The sequence below is a fragment of the Notolepis coatsorum genome, assembly GCF_963971535.1.
Source record: "Notolepis coatsorum genome assembly, chromosome: 7".
NCBI lineage: Eukaryota > Metazoa > Chordata > Actinopteri > Aulopiformes > Paralepididae > Notolepis > Notolepis coatsorum.
The window spans coordinates 13832963-13859109 of record NC_140171.1 but is presented as its reverse complement, the minus strand read 5'-3'; the positions used below and the strand labels follow the sequence as shown (position 1 = coordinate 13859109).

General features: G+C 41.9%; 1 protein-coding gene across 1 annotated transcript; it reads left to right on the top strand.

The window, feature by feature from the left end:
* Positions 1-1017: 1017 nt before the first annotated feature.
* Positions 1018-24492, top strand: plk1 (polo-like kinase 1). Its single transcript, XM_084318804.1, has 12 exons — positions 1018-1240; positions 1330-1680; positions 2259-2427; positions 7743-7887; positions 9580-9673; positions 10715-10937; positions 11654-11693; positions 12811-12911; positions 16643-16720; positions 18465-18619; positions 21954-22136; positions 23606-24492. The coding sequence occupies exons 2-12, from the start codon at positions 1339-1341 to the stop codon at positions 23795-23797; spliced, it is 1722 nt and encodes a 573-aa protein (XP_084174930.1). The 5' UTR covers positions 1018-1240; positions 1330-1338; the 3' UTR covers positions 23798-24492.
* The last annotated feature ends 1655 nt before the right edge of the window (positions 24493-26147 follow it).

The window sequence follows — 26147 nt, the reverse complement described above, 5'->3', positions numbered from 1 at the left end:
AACTGTAAGCCCCTCAAGCCCAGCCCAGCAAGCTATAACTTAGCCCCTCAAGCCCAGCAAACTAGAAGCCCCTCAAGCCCAGCCCAGCAAACTATAAGCCCCGTTCCCTGTAGTTCTGCAGATACACCCTACTCCCTGCGCAGAGCCGTCTCTACCAGAGCAGCGAGATTTCAAAAATAGTTATAAGCATGTCAGTGGCACTGGCCACAACATGGCGTGTGTATATCCAAACTCTTCTTCTTCTTCTTCTTCTTCTTTGGAGTTAATGGCGGGTCGCAACCACAGAAAGGCGCGCCACCTACTGTACAACCCAGCAACTGGATTGGATAAGGTAAGAAGTTCGAACCCTTGATTGATTGATTGAAAAGTTTATTAACAGATTGCAGAATGGGTACAATACAGTACAGCTCAATACAAAACAATTGTTAAGAGGATGCAGACCAGATAAATACTTTCGTCTTGTTTACATCAGGGTCCCCCATTTTCAATTCATCATAACATATATGACATACATGACATACAGATAGACAGTAGGCTACTGCTACATCGATACATTTATGACATACCAGATTTACAAATACAGTACTGTTTGTGATACAAAAATAGTCTAAAAAAGAGAGTATACATTTGACGAAGTAAAAGAAAAGAAAATAATAAAGAAAAACCAACAAACCTCTAGGCTTCTAACTTCTCCTTCAAAATGGTTATAACTTATTATGTGTTAATAAATAAATACAAAATACAAAATAATAAATGTCTCCGCGTCTGTACGTCACATCCGGCGACAAACACAGTGGGGACGCAGGGGGAGGGAACAGTGGGCGGGTGCGACTTGACACTGACAACCAATCATCGTGACGAACATGCCATATCCAGGTCAACGATTGGCTCTTTTTGTGTCGAACTTCCCAGGATGCTTTGCCTTACAGTTGCCTCGAATTCAAATCGAGAGAGCCAATCAGAGAGCCGCATTACGAGCGAGGCAGCATTTAAACTTAGTAGCTGCACTGTGTTGTCAGGAGGGAGGACATCGTGTGCTCCGGGGTTCTCAAAAGATATAGCTGTTTTATTCTCATTTTCTCTCTCGCTAACGTGTTCGAATTGCATGCACTTTACACGTCACGGATTTGTGCATTTAATCGAAGCCTTGGCAAATGTTTGTAGCTGCAAATTTTTAATCCAGAGAGGTTTGAGCCAACAACATATATGAGCTAACAACTTAACGTCTACGTCGAACGAGGTAGGGCAACACAAACGTTTCCAACCAGCTTATCTGATTTCACTTTTAACTAGGTTTTTAACTTTTCCTTTCGTTTGCTGTCAACGCAGAATATCAAAATGAGTGCAGCCCCAGCGAAGGTCGATCCGAAGCCTCTGCCCCTGAAAGAGATCCCAGATATTCTGGTCGACTCCCGGACCAACAAGAAGTACATCAGGGGCCGATTCCTGGGAAAGGGCGGCTTCGCCAAATGCTTCGAGATCACCGACATGGACACCAAGCAGGTGTTCGCCGGCAAGATCGTGCCCAAGACCATGATCCAGAAGCAGCACCAGCGGGAGAAGATGACGTCTGAGATCGCCATCCACAAGAGCCTCGACAGCCCGCACATTGTGGGCTTCCACGGCTTCTTCGAGGACGACGACTTCGTGTTTGTCGTGTTGGAGATCTGCAGACGGAGGGTAAGAGTGCATAATATTCAAATATCTCGATGTGCAACACATGGAGTTACTAGCTTTTACTTTTCAGTCCCCTACTATGATTGCTGTTAGACTGACAAGGCCCTCCTCCGAGGCCTCAACGGTCAAAGCACCACAGTTGTGACAAGTGACTTGTCTGAAATCCCTCGACTCTTAACCAACAATAATGGCATGGTAAATAACATTCACTGTTTTAGATGCAACGAAGCATATAAAGTGAAATACGTTAGTGCATTATGCTTGAACATTTTTGCATTTTGATAAAATATCAATGTATTAAAAAACTTAACATTTGTGCACAAAAAAAGTATACTTGTTTGCATTTTTTTTTTGTAATTATTTTGTAGTGTTTGGCCCTCTACTTTTCACTGTATGAAGCACAATCTTGGGAGGGTCATACAGAACCAAGCATTTCACTGTAATGTACATGTACCTTATGTGACAATCATAACTAGGAAGTGCAGGACTTGTCATTTCTGTTTTGTCTCTCTCATAAATGAGCCAATTAGTTAATCGTGTTGTTGCTGTCTTTGTGTATTTTCCCTCTTGGTTCATCTCAGTCTCTGCTGGAGCTTCACAAGCGGCGCAAGGCAGTGACTGAGCCAGAGGCGCGCTACTACATGATGCAGCTGATAAAGGGCTGCCAGTACCTGCACAGCAACAGGGTCATCCACAGAGACCTGAAGCTGGGCAACATCTTCCTCAATGAGGACATGGACGTCAAAATAGGTACAACTTCTCATACACTGTTAAACACATCTGGCTGGGTCGCGTCTATTCTTAACCCAACGCATGTTTGCTTCTGCGTTTATCAAATTGGCCACTGACGTTTCTGGTCATGTGACATGTGCGTCCAATCGCGTGACGCGCCCATTTCCGCCTCGACCAGCAGCAAACTACCTAACGCCTACGATCCAAACTCTAACCGTAACCAACTTCGAAAGAGTGCCTAAGCTTAACCGGCGAAAGAACTTGCCGTCACACGAACGCGGAAGCAAACATGCGTTGGGATAAGAATTTAGGCGGCTGGGTCGCATAGCCTGGTATTAAATACGCACATATGTTCTTGTCAACCCAGGCAAAAGAATTACAAAAAACACAAATTTAGTCCTGCACACAAGCTGTTTGTCCATTATTAAGGGGCATGACACACTCAGAGTGGGAGGAGTTCCCCATAGACTAGGTAGTGGTGAGTTAATTGCACTGAACAATACCACTTGCCCTTATAGTTGCCAGATGTATTGTGTACCCCTCCTGTTAACTTGTAGACTATTTGTAAGCTGCTTTGGATAAAAGCATCAGCTTAATCCAAGTCAAATGCGCTTTCGGACCAAACAATTCTGTGGGCTCGCTCACTGGTGAGTTTCCCCAAGAGCTGTATAAATAATGTATACCCTCAAGGGCTGTTTTTCTGTTTGCATTCGCACCACCAATAGGAAAGCTGAAGTGGCTACGTTAGCCATGTTGTCTACTCCAGAGACGGTACAGTGGTGGGTCAGTAGTGGGTCAGTAGTGAGAAAGCTTGCTACATTCCAGCCTCGTCTTGCAGCTTGGTGAAATTGGAAATAATGTTACTTCCTAACCTATAAAGACAACAACACTGCTTAACTTATGCAATCTTTGAGATTCGTGGGGGTGAGAGATCATGCATATATCACTAGAAAAATAAAAAAATAATTTAAATGCATACTTATTCATTTCAACAACAAGACGAGGTTGACTCAGGCATTTAAATGGCAGCATTTATATAGCGCTTTGATCCAAAGCATAACTTTACAATTTGTTCCTTACATTCACACACCGACGGCGTAGGCGGCCATACAAGGTGCCAACCTGCTCATCGGGAGAAATTAGAGGTTAAGTGTCTTGCTCAACGACACTTTGACACGCTGCCCGGGAGGAGCGGGAATCGAACCGGGTACCTCCCGATTACCAGACTGTCTCCCCCACCATTTCCATGTTGTAAAGTGTTGGCGCAGAGCTCATTCTGTCAACGTGGGATGATGTCTGGATAGGGCTGGACGGTATGGTCTAAAATTTATATCGTGGTATAATTTGAAGCATAGACGGTCGGTAACGGTATATATCGGGTATATTCATTTATCTTAAAATGTCTATATAAATGCTTCTGAAGGTGTAAAACACTGGCAGCTATTACTGTACTCTTGTATTACTAGGACATATTTCACATAGTACAGAGGTATTTTAAGAACATGTATTGTGCAAAACTGCAATAGAAAAATGCAAAACCTTTTCTCAAGTTACTTCCATCTCTGAAAAACACTTTTTTCATGAAATACAATAAAATCAAGCGGCACAAAGTGAAAATAAAAACGACTGCAGGACAGGAGGTTTCTTTCCCTCAAACTCAATAAAACATAACTTAACTTTAGTGTACATCAGGGGTAGGCAACCCTAGGCATGCCTGCATTTGCATAGGCACAGGGGGCAGCAGTATATAAAAAAAAAAATATATATATATATATATTTTTTTTTTTTGCTCCGAAATATTATAGTGAAATATTTTGCACTGTTGTCTCATTTATCTTGTTGAAATCCTCCCACAGGTTATTTTTACTACCACATATTTAATTGAGACCCTTTTTTGTTTATTATTTCAATTTAGCTGGAAATACATTGCTACATCATTCAGTAACATTTGCAGAGCCTTATAACAAAAATATTATTACGGTCACCATTGTGACCAGTGGGATTAATCAACACTTTATTATTTATTTTTCTATTTCATTGAACATTGCACATGTTAAAAGCCATTTTTTTTACTCAAAATGTGAGTATTACCAAGTCAACTTGTGTTCTTAAAAGAATGACAAACATAGTTTTATTAGGTTGAAATAATGTGGTTGTGTACTTATTTTTCTGTTAACTTATTATGGATTGAAAACTGAACCTTAATACACAGTAACTGAACTCAATATTTTTAAGTTCTGGTAACTTATTATTATTATTTTTTTTTTACAGTGTAGTCTTGCGATCAATCAAAACTTATTTACACGATATACCTCACATTCACCCTCCATTCACACCCTGGTGTTCTCCATTAGGCCTGTAGGTGGAGCTATGACAGCACACGTACAGTACACACACCGATGGTGTGTGATGTGTCCAAAAATGAATGGGTAAATGTGAGTGAAATGGTCGCACTGTATGCAGCTGTTTGTCTGCATTTAGGCCTGCCGCGATAAGCAATAAATCGATTAATTGCTGCGATAATTAAAATGAATGCAATGATTTTGACGGGCGCGATTAATTGCTATTTGCGCGTTTGTTTTAATGAGGCGGAACCAGTGCCGCTTGTCAGTCACTGTCCGTGTTGGGAGGCGGGCCGTTGACGGTACTAGAATACAGCACGGGAGCTCCGTGGGGCAACGCCACAGCTTAACTACATTTCTCAATAGTGTTGCTCCTTTTAACCAAGTAGCATTATTTGTAGTGTAACGTTAGCTATTTTTAGACCCAAGTAGTTACTCGCTACTGCCCGGAGAAACTGGACTGCTAAATAAAGATGAAAGATAGAGCTTTGATTCTCATTCCATGCTAACAACATTAGCTAAATAGTTAACAAACGAAATACAACGTATAGCATAGCTACAAGTACAACACAGAATAACGTTAATACAATTACATGCATCATTGTTTACAATGAACGGGTGGGGCTAGTCAAAGGACTGGACACGGGGACAAGTTAAACATGAATTAATTTATTATAACACTCCGGTAATTTCGAGTCGTGCTGCAGTGCTTACGCACCACAGCTATTCTATTATATACTGCTTTGACGCTTCCTCCTCATCGTTGATTGCCTGTAGTAGCTGCATCTAACGTTAGTAGCTAACGTTAAAACTAACCTAAAGTTAGTTGTTCACCAACAATCTCAACATTTGTTATTAGCTCAAAAACAACCGGACGAGACAAGTTGTCGGCTCATATGTTCTGCTTAGGATAATCACAACAATACTTCCGGTCCGGTCGGTGGGCTTCAAAATAAAAGTCTAAAACCGGAAAAGACGGAGCGGTGGGCTTCAAAATAAAAGTTTTGGGAAATAAATTTCTCAAAAAAAATTCTCTAACCGGTCGCAATAATATCGCTTATCGTGATATTTTCGGGGGCAATTAATCGCCCAGCAAAATGTGTTATCGTGGCAGGCCTATCTGCATTGCATCCCCTCCCCCCCCAACTCAGATTTAGGGTTGATACAACCATCATAATAATATTGTTAATAATAACAATGATGTAATAATGTAAAAATTATCATAAAAAATACCTGATTATGAGAAATAATTTACGATGCATGGAATATTGTTGAGGCACACTAGTTACAACTATATTTCAAACAGGCACTCCATGTCAAAAAGGTTGCTGACCCCTCGTGTACATGTTTGACAACGTAGAGAGGGAGCGTGATGTAATGGGTTTGAGCCTCCTAAGTTGTCGTAGTTGATGTCACACCAGGATGTCATTGTCAACACACAGAGTTGGAAACAAGAGCAGCCCGATGGATAAAGCGATATAAAGAAACGTCAAGTTATCTTTGAACCTCTGTTGTCAAGCCTCGTCAATATACCCCCCCCCCCCCCCCCCCAATATATCCCCTTTCCTCACTAATGAAACTGGTGCCACGGAGTCACCATAGTATGTTAGCTTAGTGGCTAACGTTAGCCCGTTGCTGCGCTAAAGCAAGTCTCCTCTCAGCCTCCTTAGCCAAATTGAAATGTAACTATATGGCAAGGTCCGTGAGCAAGTGGAGAAAACTCAGTACAATTAAACACTATGCAACGACCACTGCAAATGTAGAGTGAATCGTCAAGTAACGTTAACGTCATTGCTACTGCTGTGACTAGCTGCGCCTGCTCTAGTCTTATCGGTCACAAGGTACCGTTTATACTAATGTTGTCACGATACTGGAATTTCGAACTTTGATACGATACCTTAAAGTATCGATATTCGATACCACGGGGAAAAAGGTTCAATCTTAAAATGGATTTATTTTATTTTTTTAATAAATTTTGCTTTTGCTGGTTGATTCTCCTCAGCTTCTCTCTGGTACTATAAGATAAGATACAACATGTTTAAAACCCTTTGTTTCTTTAGATCACACATTTAAAAATAACTGGCCATCTCACTTCATTTTTATTGCAGAACATGGTATTTTCTCAAGCAGACAGATGTAAACACTGGAATCTGTGTTGCATGTACCTGGCAAACTGAACTGTTTGTATTACAGTCGTATTCAGACTTAACTGAATGCACGTGTGTGGACTACTGTACTATTACAGGTATTGAAATGAACAATGCAACTTCCTTATACAAAATGTGTTATGAATAATTGAATATCGATATTTTGGGAAATGAGTATTGAAACCGTTTTAAATATTCAGAATCGATATGTGTGTATTTTTTTTTTACAACACTATATACCGTCCACCCCTACGTCTGGACCAATCACTGTATACTTGTATCACCCGGGTTCCTCCTGTGCTGTGAGCAGAGTACCTACCCTGAAGTACGAGCTAAATTAAAAGTAGCTCAAAATGGCGCTCTAAGAAATGTGATCGTCCTCATTTCCTGCAGTGCAGACACAAAACAAGGGTGGGGGGTTACTTCCTCCAATAGTCATTAGAACTATGGAACAGTTCCTATTCCTACACTGCTTTCCCTAAGGGGTTTAACGTTTCCGTCTGGGCTATAGTGGGCAGAATATTGCAGCACGGTTACCCCTTCCTGTCATCTCTTTCTGCTGCTCTGCTCCATGTCCCTTGCTTTCTACCACAACATATATAACCTACGCCGTTTGTCAGAAACACTGAATGTATGACCGTTTGTCAGATGTGTGCTGGATGCCTGTCTGTAACCATCAGCGTTGCCAGATGGGAAATATCAAATTATTGTCTCAGAGGTCTGCTTATATATATATATATAGGAAATGTGGTGTTTGCAAGTCCTAACCAATTAGAACAAATAGGCACCCATGTCGCCCATATCCAATTATTGAACTTGGTAACCATCAACGTGTTCCTTGCAGGGGACTTTGGTTTGGCCACCAAGATTGAGTTTGATGGCGAGCGGAAGAAGACTCTGTGTGGAACGCCCAACTACATCGCCCCGGAAGTCCTCTGTAAGAAGGGCCACAGCTACGAGGTGGACATCTGGTCCCTCGGATGCATCCTGTAAGTTGTCAACACACCAGTTATCCGGGCTCTCTCCTCATATACACCATGTTAACCAGGCTCTCCTCATACACACCATGTTAACCAGGCTCTCTCCTCATATACACACCATGTTAACCAGGCTCTCTCCTCATACACACCATGTTAACCAGGCTCTCTCATATACACACCATGTTAACCAGGCTCTCTCATATACACACCATGTTAACCAGGCTCTCTCCTCATACACACCATGTTAACCAGGCTCTCTCCTCATATACACCATGTTAACCAGGCTCTCTCCTCATATATACACTGTTAACCAGGCTCTCTCCTCATATACACCATGTTAACCAGGCTCTCTCCTCATACACACCATGTTAACCAGGCTCTCTCCTCATATACACCATGTTAACCAGGCTCTCTCCTCCTATACACCATGTTAACCAGGCTCTCTCCTCATACACACCATGTTAACCAGGCTCTCTCCTCATACACACCATGTTAACCAGGCTCTCTCCTATACACCATGTTAACCAGGCTCTCTCCTCATATACACCATGTTAACCAGGCTTTCTCCTCAGATACACCATGTTAAGTTTCAAGTTTCTTTAATAGTTGTCATACAGAAGTACAGAATACTTTCATACAAAATGCTTCTTACTGTTACGCTCCAGAGACTGTGCTAGACCAGGCTAGACCAGGCTCTCATACACACCATGTTAACCAGACTCTCTCCTCATATATATACACCATGTTAACCAGGCTCTCTCCTCATACACACCATGTTAACCAGGCTCTCTCCTCATACACACCATGTTAACCAGGCTCTCTCCTCATATACACCATGTTAACCAGGCTCTCTCCTCATATATATACACCATGTTAACCAGGCTCTCTCCTCATACACACCATGTTAACCAGGCTCTCTCCTCATACACACCATGTTAACCAGGCTCTCTCTTCATACACACCATGTTAACCAGGCTCTCTCTTCATACACACCATGTTAACCAGGCTCTCTCCTCATACACACCATGTTAACCAGGCTCTCTCCTCATATATACACCATGTTAACCAGGCTCTCTCCTCATATACACCATGTTAACCAGGCTCTCTCCTCCTGTACACCATGTTAACCAGGCTCTCCTCCTGTACACCATGTTAACCAGGCTCTCTCCTCCTGTACACTATGTTAACCAGGGTCTCTCCTCATATACACCATGTTAACCAGGCTCTCTCCTCCTGTACACCATGTTAACCAGACTCTCTCCTCATACACACCATGTTAACCAGGGTCTCTCCTCATATACACCATGTTAACCAGGGTCTCTCCTCATATACACCATGTTAACCAGGCTCTCTCCTCATACACACCATGTTAACCAGGCTATCTCCTCCTGTACACCATGTTAACCAGACTCTCCTCATATACACCATGTTAACCAGGCTCTCTCCTCATACACACCATGTTAACCAGGGTCTCTCCTCATACACACCATGTTAACCAGGCTCTCTCCTCATACACACCATGTTAACCAGGCTCTCTCCTCCTATACACCATGTTAACCAGGCTCTCTCCTCCTATACACCATGTTAACCAGGCTCTCTCCTCATATACACCATGTTAACCAGGCTCTCTCCTCATATACACCATGTTAACCAGGCTCTCTCCTCATACACACCATGTTAACCAGGCTCTCTCCTCCTTAGCTACACCCTGTTGGTGGGGAAGCCTCCATTTGAGACGTCGTGCCTGAAGGAGACTTACAACCGCATCAAGAAAAACAATTACACCATCCCATGGGTACGTTGCTATGCGCACAAAAAACTTAAGAACAACCATACATTTAGTATAACCTTAGGCTAAGCTACACATTTACACTACATATTGGAAATAATACGCTGGTTCATATTTTCCCTGCTTTCTGAAGTCTGGATTCACTGCATTAGATTGTTGTTGCCCTCTGGCTATTTACTTTAGAGAAGTGAAAACAGTTGGGATGGGTGTGTTGGCTCCAGCCTCTTCAATTTTAAAACTTATATCACCCTAAGATTTGATTATTATATCCATATCGACTGAAATCTGCTTTTTGACTTTCAGGGCGGGTTTATATAAAGTAAAACTTAAGTTTTAACACACTACTACTGTTTACTATACTCATCTACTGCTTTCACAGTACAACAGTCTTGCACTGTAATCACAACTACCTACCACATCCTATAGTCGACCGACCATATATTATAGCCATGTACAATAATACTATTATACATTTATCTATAATTGTAGGATATATCTGTATATATCCCTGTTCACATAACCTGTATATATGCCATACCTAAAAGTTATACCACTGTCCAGTAGGGGTGTAACGATGCATCGATTAACCGAAATGCATTGATTCTAATGAAATTTGTTTCAATGTTTTTTGTGTATTGTTTTTATTGACCTATAGTCCATTCATGTGTAATCAATTTTTTTTTGGGAATTAACTAATAGAAAATTCATCAAATCGTGGTAAAATTAAGGGATTTCATGATGCATTGAATCGTTGCCTGAATAATCGAGTCGCATCGTTACACCCCTACTGTCCAGTATGGTTTACTGCCCTTGTATATTTATACCTGTTTCACTGTATAGCATGATTATACTGTACAAATATTACCAGTAGCTTGATATCACTTGTATATTGTTAATGCACTTTACTGTTAGATTTGCACTCTGGCCCGCTTCTTTTAGTTTATGCTGTGTAACCGTGGCAATACATTTGAATCTAATCTTGTTGTTTTGTGTCTCATCTCTATTCTTTCCTTCTCGACCACCTCCCCTGAACCCTCCTCCCTGCAGCACATCAACCCCGCCGCCTCCACCCTGATCAAGCGCATGCTGCACGCGGACCCCGCCCAGCGGCCCACCATCACCGAGCTGGGGGGAGACGCCTTCTTCACCAGCGGCTACATCCCCACCCGCCTGCCCACCACCTGCCTCACCGTGCCCCCCCGCTTCTCCATCGCACCCTCCTCCCTGGAGGCCGGCCAGCGGCGCCCTCTCACAGCACTCAACAACAAAGGTACTGGTGCTGAGTAACACCCCCAGTGATGCATAGAGACCCAGGTCCCAGCCAGGGATATCTACTGGACTACACTGATGGGGAAATTACACTGACGGGGAAACTACACTGTACTAGACTGATGGGGAAACTACACTGTACTGCACTGATGGGGAAACTACACTGTACTACACTGATGGGCAAACTACACTGATGGGGAAACTACACTGTACTTCACTGATGGGGAAACTACACTGTACTTCACTGATGGGGAAACTACACTGATGGGGAAACTACACTGTACTTCACTGATGGGGAAACTACACTGAACTAGACTGATGGGGAAACTACACTGTACTTCACTGATGGGGAAACTATACTGTACTTCACTGATGGGGAAACTACACTGTACTTCACTGATGGGGAAACTATACTGTACTTCACTGATGGGGAAACTACACTGTACTTCACTGATGGGGAAACTATACTGTATTAGACTGACGGGAAACTACACTGTACTACACTTACACTGATGGGGAAACTACACTGTATTACACTGACGGGGAAACTACACTGTACTACACTGGGTTTCTTGTACATCTAACACGTGCTTGACAATAAAGATGTTCTGTTCTACAACACATGTGCCTAATGGACTAAACTACATGTTGTGTCCTGACTAGCTGTACAGGGTCTAGAAGAGGTGCCCTGACTTAACTGTGCTTCTCTTTCAACAGACTCTGATAAAATGGACATGAAAGAAGAGCCTTTACAAAGGTGAGTGAAGACACTGACGCACACTTCATTGGATTATCCTAATTGTAAATTAGTGATGCAACGATATATCTGCAGACAATATTGTCGGTCCAAAAACATTTTTGGCCATTGTTACCTTTTTTTTTTTTTTATACCAGTAGTTTTGCTTATTCAGTGACTAATTTAATTCAGTAAATGTTTTTGTGTATCGGTTAGGGGAAATCTGTTCTGCCTCAAAGAAATGATCCCTACAGTAAATAGTAGGGGTGTAACGGTACATACAAATCACCGTTCGGTACGGGTTTTCGGTACACTGGGGGAAAGTTTGGCTTTCCATGTTCCACTCAGGGGTGATGTAGTCAGTAACTAATTGTACTTGTAGAGCTTTCAACGAATATTCGATATTGAAATTAATAATCGACTTGTAAAAAAAAAAAAAAAATTGTATTAGATTGTGAAAAAAAACAGCCCCCGGTGGGATGTCGTTAGTGGTTAACATACCATTGTATTTGTTTATTGCGATTATCAGAGTCTTTATATTTTCTGTAAAAAAAAATACGAGCGTTTTTCAAAATGGTATAAAACGGAAATGAACCGATTATTAAAAAAAGAATCCGTTTCGACAATGTTGACTGCAAACAAGTCATTGATGAGCGACGGCCAGATTTTAGCCATAATTTTAGACGTAGTTTATGCGTTTGCAAATATGAGAGCTATCATTGAAGTGGGTGGTGGCAAGGAAGCACTAAATCGTGCACCGATCTCCAGCATTGAAAGTGTTAATAATAATACAACTCTGTACATACATCTGTTTAGCACCATTACTCGCTAGTACTAATTTATATATTTTATACCCAGTGAGTTTAATCACCTGTATATTACTATTGCACTTTACTGTTACATTTGCATTCTGGTTGGATGCCGAACTTCTTTTCGTTGTACTGTACTTGTGTTGTATGATCTGTCGATATCTAAATATCAACCCAAAAACACAATGAAGGATAAACGCCTCGTCGAAGGAGGGTTTTTGAGTGAACAACTCATTCCCTGTTAAACCTTTACATCCCATTTGCTTCAGTTCTACAGAAGTGAGAAATGACACAGTGGTAATGTGGGTTGACATGGTGTGTGTGTGCAGGGAGGTGGCAGAGTCGACAGACTGGCACCTGACTGACATGCTCCAGCAGCTCAACACCTTCATGGCCGCCAAGCCGTCGGATAAGCCGCTCATTCGCCAAGGTGAGAACAAACCTGCACCTTGAGGATAACATCTGTGTAATCTGAGTCGTTTTGACAGGAAGAAGAAATAACATCCCAAAAAAATCTCCCATTGGTACAAAGTAGGGATGCTCGATATTGGCTCTTTTTTTTTTGTATTTTATTTTATTATTTTTTAAACAAACATATAAACAAACATGACAACACACGATAAGATATACAAGCATTAATTGTCAGGGCACATCCAATGAGATCACATTTTAGTTAGTTGTCTTATATAAGATATACCCCTAATACCTGTTATCTAAAAAAAACTACACACATATGCTCAGCTCGAACCCCCCCCTCCCGGACCCCACCTTGAGAAGTACCTCCACTATCCCTCGCACCTAACCAGACACTACCATTATAAGCTAGCTTTTATTCTCTCCACCACTTCTAACCACATTGACATTTTGGATTCATTGAGACCCAGAATTCTTGCTGTAGATATTTCATGGTAAATATTGGCTTTTTTATCGATATTGTCCAACTCTTAATTTCCGATACCGATATATGCAGGGTTTCCCCCCCAAAAAACGGAATAATTTCAGGTAATTAACATTACATATCTCTTGTTTTGGAATTAACACAACATTATGCATACTTTTGACAATAAATAAAATCAGAATTTGTTCTTACTTGCTTGCCTGGGTAAATAAAGGTTATAGAAATAAAGAAAAAAAAAAAATATATATATATATTCTTTTTTTGAAAACCGATACCGATAATTTCCGATATCACATTTTAATGCCAATATCTTTTTGTGGAAACTAGACGAACTCATTACACATACTGTAAAAATACTAGAGGAGCGCTCATTACACATACTGTACAACTACTAGAGGAGCTCATTACACATACTGTACAACTACTAGAGGAGCTCATTACACATACTGTACAACTACTAGAGGAGCTCATTACACATGCTGTACAAATACTAGGAGCTCATTACACATACTGTACAACTACTAGAGGAGCGCTCATTACACCTACTGTACAAATACTAGAGGAACTCATTACGCATACTGTACAAATACTAGAGGAGCTCATTACACATACTGTACAAATACTAGAGCAGCTCATTACACATACTGTACAAATACTAGAGCAGCTCATTACACGTACTGTACAAATACTAGAGGAACTCATTACACATACTGTACAAATACTAGAGGAGCTCATTACACCTACTGTACAAATACTAGAGGAACTCATTACACATACTGTACAAATACTAGAGCAGCTCATTACACATACTGTACAAATACTAGAGGATCTCATTACACATACTGTACAAATTAGGGCTGTCAGTTTATCGCGTTAATTAGATTGATTAATTACCGTACACAGCAAATTATCGTGTTATGAAAATAAACTCAAAATTCAATTTCTTTTTTAAATATTTTTCCATAAGAACGTAGAATATACATTTACAGACTTTTTTGGTATCCGATTCTATGGATCTCAGGAAATGTATTCCCAGTGTCAGAAATACTGCTGTTACTAGGCTTGAGTAAATTGTAATGAACCAAATGAGTATCAATTAATTTTTTTTATCTTTGACTGAATAACACCATGCTAAAATTGACCGACCTGAAAAATCGAAGCAAATTAATAAATGGAAGATTATTAAACGGAAGGTTTTGTAGATGCAGTACTGAATTCTGCCATCCCGACACATGCAATTTGAAATATGATTATAGAATCGGGCCTAAAATGGTTATGAGATTAATTAATTACAAATCGTGTAATTAATTAGATTAAAATCGCCTGACTGCACTAGTCCAAATACTAGAGCAGCTCATTACACACACTGTACAAATATGACTGTTACCGTTGGTAGTGTGGCAGTGAAGGGGTTAACCTGCTGCCATGTGGAAGTGAAAGGTGTAACTGAGGGGTACAATTCCCTGACTGTATTGAAGAGTATGGTATATTAAACCACTACTAGTTATGTACTTTAATTACTGGCCATACAGTACATGAATATATATGGTGAACACCCACACAAGAATACGGCAATGACACATAAAGTTCTATTTAGAGGGTATTTATTATTATCAAGCAAGCAACGTTAGGTTACAGATTGAGAATTATGCTCGCGCTTGTATGGCGAAGAACACACTTAAAGTAAGTCAAGAGCGTAAGTCAATGAGAATAGTATGAATACTAAGATGGGTCTAAACTGACGCCACCTGTGGTATAGCAATTACATAGGGCACACTAGTACCAGCTGGAGACACTGGGGGGTTCCCTCCGGGTGTAAGGCCGGCCGGGGTAGAGGAATGTTCGGGTACAAAGTCTGGGTCAACGAGGAATAACGAGGTTCCAGATACAGGAGCCAGTGCAGTACTCCCTTGATCAGTAGACAAAGCAACAGCTATAATCCAGTATGCTCGACAGCATGGAAGACAGCTAGCCAGCCTCTTCCTAGAGGCGGGCTCGAGTGTGGTCCTCACGGGGGGTAGATCCCAAACGATAGTGGGGTCGACGGTTCTCTGCTCCAGCAGTCACGGTACCAAAGCAATATAATCCAACCAGAAAAGGTTCTGCAGTCGCCGGTGTAGGTTCTCCGGTGTACATATCCAACGGTTCTCGTCTAGGACTCCTCGGGTGGGGGACGAGTTTAGGCCGCCCAGCCTGGATGAGTGCACTAGCTATATACACGACGAACCGGTGGTAATGCTGGTCACTTAAGAACGGTAGCCGCACGATACACTATAAATGATAGACTATTACTTCACATTAGAATAAGTCGAACTCAACGGTACTGCGTTAAACTCTTGACACTTTAGCAATCTATTCGCACGCGGTTCTCAAGGCTCTATTCAGAGGCAAAGTTGCTCACTTCACTGCACGTTGTCTCGTGGTGAAGGCTTTACTAGTAATGAACGAATTGCTGCTGTTTACACCTGCGCCGTATTTATACGTAAGGTGAATTATCTAGTGCCAACCTCAGTTCTGTCTCGTATTACTGCGCAGACCCTGGACATGTTGAGACATGCACGGAGTTGCCTTTGAACTTGCCGTTGGGGGCTTGGCCGATGGCGCCTAGGGGTCGCTGTCCAATAGGAGAGCGAATATTATGGTCTGGTTTGTACCCAGGTAAAGGGATATTCCGTGTATATATATACAAATAATATACAAGGGATATCAAACGATATACAAATATTATACAAGGGATCTCAAGCAATAAATATATATATTCGGTTTAATCTGACCCTTTGTAACAAAAGGGTTAACCTTCTGTGTATTGTCGCAGTGAAAGGGTTAACCGTTTGGTAGTGCGGCAGTGAAAGGGTTAAACGCGTAATGTAATTATTGAAATCAAATCCGGACCTTGTGAATCGATATATAAATCTGTGCACTGCTGATGCTCTGCAGAGGAGTGTGTTGACGTGTTACACAGTGTTAACGTTCCCTCGTGTTGACTACACGGTGTTGACTTGGTGTAACGTTCCCTCATGTTGACTTAGTGTAACGTTCCCTCATGTTGACGTGGTACATAGTGTAACGTTCCCTCATGTTGACTTGGTGTAACGTTCCCTCATGTTGACGTGGTACATAGTGTAAAGTTCCCTCATGTTGACTTGGTGTAACGTTCCCTCATGTTGACGTGGTACATAGTGTAACGTTCCCTCATGTTGACTTGGTGTAACAGTCCCTCATGTTGACATGGTGTAACGTTCCCTCGTTTTGTCCGTCTCCAGAGGAGGCCGAGGATCCTGCCTGCATCCCCATCTTCTGGATCAGCAAGTGGGTGGACTACTCTGATAAATATGGATTAGGTAAGAACGCCCTACTTTACATACTTTATTATTGAATAATATTATAAATATTGTTTACAACATGTGGGATTTATTTCCCTGTTAGCTTTTTAGAAAGTCTCTTAATAATGTTTTCATCGGTACATTTTCGTTTTATACCGTTTTGGAAAAAAACGTTTTTGAAATTTTCAGAAAAAAAAGATTCTGTGATAATCTCCCTTTAGTGGAATACACAAAAAACACGTTGTCATTTTTCGGCCTATTTATGAATCGTTTTCAAATAAACGCTAGATGGCATGCGCTGCACTCTCTATAAGTACCCACCTGGGCTACTTTGCATATCAATAGCGCCGGTCGTCAGATGTGTTAAATACGTTCTCAGATACATTCACACCTAACTTGTGAATGAAATGTGTTGCATTCCATTCGTAGAGGCAATTAGGCATTGTCTTTAGTCTGTGCTTAAGCGAGGGAACATTTATGCGCGTGCACGTGGCCTCATTAGCGTGCATGCAATCAGAGTTGATATGAGGAACGCACCTCTGCTCACATCAGATGTTGTGCAAAAAATTTATTCCAATTCCTGATCGCCATTCCAAATATCGATCGCGTTTATTGATTCACCGCTGGGTACCCGAAACACATTCCACGCGTTCTGAGGGTTCACAATGAATCCGATCGGCTCGGGTTACATGCCTGAGAAGTAAAATGTGGATTCTGGAGTTTTCTTTTCTCATGCATTTTCATTCAGTCCAATCCAATGGGTGCATTACCATCCGGGAGACGATAGGGGGCGGTATTTTCCCTGTTCGAGCTCAGAGACAGTCCCAATGATAACGTGAGGCTAGAATGATGAAAAATGAATAGTTATCGCTAGGGCTGGGCGATATGGAAAAAAATCATATCGCGATAACGATATGATAATTTTATTTTATTTCTCGATATCGATAATTATCGAATTGTTATAAGTATATTTTTTTTTTTTTTTTTTTTTTTTAACAACAGATGTATGTTTATTTTGCAGCAATTCTTTGTCATTGCCGCCATCTTTAGTGTTACATCCCCTCACACTCCAGTTCTCAGGCTGCAGCTGGTTTAAAAGCTAAAGTAAACCGGCTTCTCTGCTGGCTGTGGCTCCAGAGGAGTTGAACAGTTCTGGCTCTGCTAGTTTATTTTCGATCTTTTGGCGCTTTTTTGGTGGACAAACCACCGCACATGTGCACCGTGACTCGTGACTGGAGTCTAGTTCTGCTAGCACACATAGCCTACTGTGTACAGACGGTTTCAAAATGTATTTTAAATTAGAAAGCAAACAAAATAAATGGACAAGAGAAAAAGAAATCTGAATTTGGTCAGTATTGTCATTTGGACAAGCAAAGCCATTACTTTAAGTTGCAGGCAAGAAAGACAAGTCTGTCCACTGTCTCTGGTTTTAAAACCGCCCTGTTGCAGGTAAAAAAAAAAAAAAAAAAATTATTTCGATATTCGACATCGATTATTAAAATATATCGCGATATTTATCGTTATATCGCCCAGCCCTAGTTATCGCTAATGAAAGCAAAGCAATAACGATTAAATAACAAGATTTCTTGTCCTTGGCACTCAACGCATGGCATGAAATAACGAGATTTCTCGTGGCTGGCACTCAAAAGTGTTAAGAGTCTTGATGTCTGACGGCTTGCGTTTCAGGTTACCTGTTGTGTTCTGACGTCGTGTGTTTCAGGTTACCTGCTGTGTTCTGATGTTTGCCCGGCGTGTGTTTCAGGTTACCAGCTGTGTGACAACAGCGTGGGCGTTCTGTACAATGACTTCACGCGTCTCATCATGTACGCCGACGGCGACAGCCTGCAGTACATCGACAAGGTGGCGGCCGAGTCCTACTTCAGCGTGCGCACCTACCCCTCCACCCTGGCCAAGAAGGTGGGTTGTTGCACCCCCTGCACTGGGCCGTTGTTACTAGTGGTGGAGTTAATATTGTCGTTAATATCGATACAGTATTGCGTTACTTTGCGTGACGATACTGTTATCAATACAAGGACGCCAAGTATTGATATTTTATTATGCACTTTTATTTAATTTTTTTAAGGAAGTTGCATTGTTTATTTCAATACCTGTAATAGTACAGTAGTCCACGCACACACACGTGTGCATTCAGTTAAGTTGGAATATGAATAAGGAAGTTGTATTGTTCATTTCAATACCTGTAATAGTACAGTAGTCCACGCACACGTGTGCAACTGTGCATTCAGTTAAGTTGGAATATGACTGTAATACAAACGGTTCAGTTAACACCGATTACAGTGTTGACATCTGTCTGCTTGAGAAAATTTGCTGCAGTAGAAATGATTGAAGTGAGATGAACAGACTGAACACTTTAACATGTTGACAACGTTTTACTTTGCAGTTGAAAAAAGCCAATATATCGCAATATTAATATCACAATACTCGGCATATCGCAATTTATTTTCAATCGCAAAACTAACGTATCGTGATTATATCGTATCGTGAGGCTTATGAGGATAATATCGTATCTGATTCCCACCCCTAGTTGTTACCCCCTGGAGCCCCATAGTCACAAAGCTTCCCAGAGTACGCAGGGCTGATCTTGGGTCAGTGACCCAGGAACACTTGTTCTCGACCTTATTCCCCTAAAAATAAAACGCTGAAGCTGATTCTAGATCAGTAACTAGGGATGTCACGATCAAGTTTCCCCCCCGATCTGAGTCATTTAATTGTGTATCTGACTACATAATACAGCAGCACACTTCAAGTACATTTCAATGTAGGTAAGATATGCTTGGTAATTCTGCTTGAAGAAAACAAAAATAGCCTGCGTCACACCTTTCCCTTAACGGTTTTCATAAATATCTATTTTAATATACCGTAATTCCTCTAATAGTAACCGGGTCTCAAATACAAGCCGGGTCTCTATTAATGGCCGGGTGCGCTCTTGAGCTAAGCAATTATAAGCCGGCCTCCTAATACAAGCCGGGTTACTAATATACTGAGCTGCATACTGAGCTGCTAAGGTAAAGTTACTTGATTTCACTTTGAAAACGTTGAAATGACCAGTGACCACCTGTAATTGCACTGTTTACTATTTCATACAGTATTTGGTTTCAATAAATGAACCCAGTACATTTTACTGGGTTCAAACTGACACAAAATGTTGATTTATTCATTATGATCCGTTTGAAAATTTGAAATATAGGCCTCCCTCTTATACAGGCCTCCTCCTAATACAAGCCTGGTACCCGCTACAGTTGAAACAAATACAAGCCGGGGTTACTATTAGAGGAATTACGGTACCCAATACTGTTAAATTAAAATACACTGTCATCAGTCGGTAACCCCTGCTTTGAGAGTCCCAGGAACCCCCATTTTAGTAGATGTGTTGCTTGCAGAGTTGCCTGCCTGTCTACATTCTGTAGGGGTGCACCGATATATCGGTCGGGTATCGGTATCGGCCGATAAGCTCAAATGTGCCGATAGCAGTCGCCGATAACTAACCATCCATTTGTGTAGCGTCAAAAGGCAAAAAAAAAAAATTCACTCGCGACCTACCTGCACAACGCCCGCCGTCCCCCCCACACACACACAAGCTACTGCATCAAAGTTACTATTTATGATTAACAAGGCATTCGTTTTGTGGCATTAACGTTATATAGTTAGTGTTACACGGACAATAACATCAGCATATTATTATTACCCATAGCAGCAAGGCATTACTCCGAGTCCGTTCATAGCCGGGAGGCAGAAGACTAACGTTACTGGTGAAAATGTGATTTACGTTGGAATACTCCTTTGCCAACTTGCTGTACTTTGCTTGCAGGTCTGCAGCCATTATTACTGGATTAAGAATAGCCCCAACTTTAGCCAACGTAACGTTATGGCTAAACCTTTAACATTAGTTAACCCTAGCTTTCGGTTAGCTGTTCAATGTTAATAACACAACCAAGCGAATCCATCAGAGCTCCCCATCAACACCGCTCTGTCGGGAGGATGGCATTTAAGAAAGTATCTGCTGTTAAAATGACACAAACATTCGTTTTGTGGCATTAACGTTATTATAGTTAGTTACACGTTCAATTACATCAGCATAGTATTTACCCGAAGATAGCAAGCAAGCCGTGCATAGCTCGGTTACATTCCGTTGCTCATTCCGTACCCAACTACACATTCTGCAATCTGTTAATAAAGTTTTCAACCAGACAAATGTATAGAAAGGCTTTGTTTTATTATAAAATTTGTTGCAGTAAAATCATTGTGTCTCGTTTGGCCATCCTGTGGAGCGCGCTGGTCGGCGGGCACTGCCGGGCAGCTAACGTATTAGCTTGTTGTGGTTCTAAGTTTGACTCGCATTCTCGCAAGCAGATCAATGGCGGCATGCCCCGAAGTAGAAAAATGAATAAACGCTTGGTGGTAAGCAGGAGGTGGGTGCTAGCGGTGTGGCGTAATTGGCCGAATCGACTGTCAATCAAAATGGTTCCATTGCATTGGTTGAAAGCTCTGGTTGAGAGAATAGTATCCTGCTGCAGGCCGCCAGAATGGTTCCATTGCATTGGTTGAAAGCTCTGGTTGAGAAAATAGTATCCCTCTGCAGGCCGCCAGACGATACTGGGAGAGGGATCAGTGATACCATAAACATATTTCTTGATGTTTCCTTTTTTAAGTAAGTAAAGAGGCCTACAAATACAAACACACATACAAATATACAGTAGTTTCATTAAAAAAATTAAAAAAAATTAAAAAAAAATTAAAAATACTTATTTTTTGCCACAATTATCGGTATCGGCCGATTGTGTTAGTTGAACAATCGGTATCGGTGGCCAATTTTCATATCGGTGCACCCCTAACATTCTGTGCTATTAACTGGATCCTCACAACCGTCGCTGTGCGCTTTGACCCGCTCCTCCTTCTGGCCCCTCTAGGTCACAGTCTTGTCCTATCGTCTTCTCTAGGTCACGTAGTCTTGTCCTATCGTCTTCTCTAGTGCCTCTAGATCACATAGTCTTGTCCTATTGTCTTCTCTAGATCAGTCTTGGTCCTATTGTCTCCTCTCGTCACATTGTCTTGACCCTCTTGTCGTCTCTCGGTCACATTGTCTTGTCTCCTCTCGGTCACATTGTCTTGACCCTCTTGTCTCCTCTCGTCACATTGTCTTCTTGTCGTCTCTCGGTCACATTGTCTTGTCGTCTCTCGGTCACATTGTCTTGTCTCCTCTCGTCACATTGTCTTGTCCTCTTGTCTTTAGATCACGCTGCTGAAGTACTTCCGTAACTACATGAGTGAACACCTGCTGAAGGCCGGCGCCAACATCGCACGTCGGGACGGAGACGAGCTGGCGAGGCTGCCTTACCTGTTCCGCTGGTTCAGGACCAAGAGCGCCATCGTCCTGTACCTCACCAACGGCACGGTGCAGATCAACTTCTTCCAGGTCAGTGGAGAATAAGACCACGCTACATCCCTTAACCATCACTTTGTCTCATCTCTCCCTCTCCTTTCACTTAGTCTCTCTCCCCCTCTCCTTCCTTCAGTTCCTCAGTGATTTTCAGCGTGATTTCTCTTGTTTTATTCCTTTTTCATAGCCGAGGGTTATAGGCTACATGTCATATACTAGGATTATAGGCTACAGGTTATAGCCTAGGATTATATGCTACAGGTAATAATCCCAATTTAATCTCCTAAAACTAAATTAAAGCTAATTGCGAAACTGGAAAAGGAACACAGGTTCTTGGGTGCCTCAATGCGTTTAAGTTCAGGAGCTCACATTCTCCTGAAAGACCTTTTAACAGCGGTCTGTCAAGTCAACCTTTCTTTTTGTTTAAAAAGACTGGAAAAACTTGTGGTTAAAAAGGGGGCAGAGACTTTTTCTTTCCAGCAAAAGAACTAGCATTGGCAGAACTGGACGATTACCGAAACCATCTGCGGCCGACATGCTGACCAGGGTTTCCGTTAGAAAAAAATTGTTGCCGGTCTCCGTGCCCTACAAGATTTCAATCTACCGGACAAATGGGATCAATTCCGGTCAGAGTTTATTGAGCTTAAAAACAATTTATAGGCAGGCTATATAAAGAATGACATCCTCAAGGCATTATAATATTTTAACTTAAAACTAGGCTACTTTTTCGTATATACAGTCATTAATATATTTCAAATAAAATAAGTCGAGACTCCGTGCTGCTGCCGACTTGAAATCAAATAGGTGTCTGTGGGCAGTCGGCCCGACATTAATAAACAGCAGTCTGTTGTAATCACATTTTTATGAGCTAACGAATTCCGTTATATTGGACATTTGTATTAATTATATCAAGCGAACAACTGAGAAATTTGGCACTACTGAGAGAGAGACGGCAACATTGTCGTGGGTTTGCGTGATGACTATCTCCGCCTCCCAGTCCCAACGAAGCGATAAACGAGCAACTGCAGAGCTGCAGAGCCAGCGGTGCTTTCAGGTCTGGTCTGGGGACCGCTCGGCAGCGCCACCCACCCAACAGCTGAATTGCCAAATGGCTGAATTGGAGTATTGCACTGTGCGGGCACAGCTCTGTGAGCTCTGCGGCTCTGCAGTTTCATGCTTCTAGCACCAAGCTCCCGCTGACACATCGTTGTCATTATTAGACCTGCTTGGTGAAGCAACAATGAAACTAATGTAACTATTTTAATACTATTTCAAATTGTGCTTAGAGGGAATTATTTTCACAGGACATTATGACCGGCGATATTTAAATATGTCGGACTTCAACAGATTTCCCCGGTAAAAAAAACAAATTACCGGACAATGGAAACCCTGATGCTGACGCTGGCTTCACTCAATGTTTTCCAGACCTCCAGACTACCTCCCCCTCCTCCGCTCCGTCCATGCTGATCTTTATCTTCCCCTCTCTTATCCTCCCCTCTCTCCAGGACCACACCAAGCTGATCCTGTGCCCCCTGATGGCCGCGGTGACCTACATCGACGAGAAGCGAGAGTTCCGCACTTACAAGCTGTCCCTGCTGGAGGAGTTCGGCTGCAGCAAGGAGCTGATGAGCCGCATGCGCTACGCCAAGCTCATGGTGGAGCGGGTCCTGGCCGACAAGCCCTCCGCGGCACACTGAGACCCCCTGCCCCACCCCGTGTCGCCAAGCCTTTTAGCCTAAATCAGCACCTGCTTCCTGGGGAGACCCGAGAAGCTCACCCTGCGTCTTAACGTCGGAGCGAATGTGGGTGAATTGTGAATTGTTTTATCTTCGTCTGTAAATGTGCTCAAATAAATGTATCCTTTTCCATATATTGTATATATGTTAAATATTAAATAACCGCTCTACGGTCTCCCCTGGGAAAAGGCTCTCCTCGCAGTCGTACCCAGCGCCTCTCCCCTGCGGTGATGATGTAACAGAGGGTGGGGACCCGTGGGTTTTTAATAACTGCGAAGGATGCAGCTTCAGTTTGTCCCGTTTCTCAAGCCTCCATGGAACCAGACACTCCCATCATGCAACGGGCATCTGATGGACTTCTCGTGCCAGTTGTGCGTTGGTGGACGTGGGGTTTTGCAGGAGGACGCGTCTTGTCTTTCTGAACCGGACCATGTTTTTACGATGGTCTCATCATGTACATGTTTCCTTCTCTGGTTCCTTTTTACCTATTCTATTTTTTCACGTTTATCTATTTTAATGTTTTAGATGTTTGTTTTTTTGTGTTCCTCGTCTTACGAGAAGACTCTTCTTGTACAGTTGACTTGTGCATTTTTAAATGTTGTAAAGATGTTTTAAATTCCCGTCACGTTTTGAATAAAGATTTGTTCAGAAAAAGAGATCATTTTACATTTTTTATTTATCACTAATGGGCCCTTTTCACAGTGGCCATTTGACATGTCATCACAGGGTAAATGCGTGTGTAATTAACATATTGGGGTTCCATTCAGATAATGGACAGCATTTATCCAAAGCGCTTTCCAATTTGTTACTCTCATTCTCACACACTTCAACATCTCCAAGCCACTGTCGCCTCGGGTGAAACGAAAGCCATTTACAGTGAGATGGCATTCACAACACCAGAGCCCTGCCTCGCCTGAAGGACAACAGCCATAATTAATGTGATTAGTTACACCTGTGTTTACCCTGTAGTGTCGAAAGGGCCCATTATTAGTTTTATTAAAGCATGCAGGGACACGGCAAATCTTCCCAGGCTGATTAAATACACAGGTGTTTTCACTCTTCACAACAACTGGGTCATTGTGCGTCTGCCAGGTTGCACAATAACAAGGGTGTGTGGCATTTCTGTGGTCATGGATGATTTAAGATGAGTCATTATCTGTGATGAGCAGGACAGGCACCGCTGGTAGATGGCTCTTGTGTCAAACATTTCTATTGTAATTACATTGTTGAGTGATGGCTTGGCAGGGGAGCGTCCCCAGGACTTCCTGTTTCCGTGTCCTCCTGGTGTTTCATAACCTTAACCTGACTGAGACCATATACCGGTAACTTCAGCTAGAGATGGAGGAGTTCACCCAGAATGTTTGACGACCCCCCCCCCCCCACCATGGCTGCTTATACCTCTAAATGGCTGCGTGCATAGAATGTTTGACTACGTTGGAAATAGTTTTGGCTTGGTGACGAGAGAGCTGGTGTGTTGCCACGGCAAAGGCTGGGTTTTAACGTGCCAACTTCCTGATGTCTCACAAGGGTCATCACGTCTGTGTGGAAACTTTCAAGTTCGGCCGACATTGAGTTGAATGGGATCAACCCATCTCGTTTATTCATATTCTTGTCAGCTTTTTAAAATGTACATACATTCAGAAAAACGTTAGATGCTTGTTTTTCCTGGCTTCTCCAGCCATACTAGATTTGTAGACTATATTCAACTATCTATATACAAACCATACATGGTAAAAAAATTAAAAAAAACTTGTGTGTAAGTCACTTGGTGTGCCCTTTTGCGTGTGATCATTTGGAGCAGTGGTTCTCAACTGGTCTAGCCTCGGGACCCAACATTTTCCTTAGTCATTAAGTCGTGACCCAAATTTTTTAACCACTATGATTTATTAAAAAATATATATTGCACTAATACACAATCTTTCATGCACTGTTAAAAACATGAAATAAACAAAGTGCAACTAGGGCTAAAAACCCAATGAAATAAAATAATAATAAATAATATATGCTTCTTAGAAGATTTTTTGGGGAACTAATGGGGTTGCAACAAAAGTGCAACTAGGGCTAAAAACCCAATGAAATAAAAATAATAATAAATAATTATGCTTCCTAACATACCTACGTTTGGGGGAACTAATGGGATAACGGGTTGCAACAAAAGTGCAGCTAGGGCTAAAAACCCAATGAAATAATAATAATAAATAATTATGCTTCTTAGCAGACTTCTTAGCTTAACATAACAGACCTACAGTAAGTTTGGGGGAACTAATGGGATAACTGGGGTTGCAACAAAAGTGCAACTACGGCTGAAAAC

What these genes read in the sequence shown, in the direction of transcription:
- plk1 (XM_084318804.1), top strand. Translation starts at nt 1,339, where the DNA reads ATGAGTGCAGCCCCAGCGAAGGTCGATCCGAAGCCTCTGCCCCTGAAA. An exon ending in GGACATGGACGTCAAAATAG is followed by an intron (nt 2,428 to 7,742) that starts GTACAACTTCTC and finishes TGTTCCTTGCAG; the next exon opens with GGGACTTTGGTTTGGCCACC. An exon ending in CCTCCACCCTGGCCAAGAAG is followed by an intron (nt 18,620 to 21,953) that starts GTGGGTTGTTGC and finishes TCTTGTCTTTAG; the next exon opens with ATCACGCTGCTGAAGTACTT.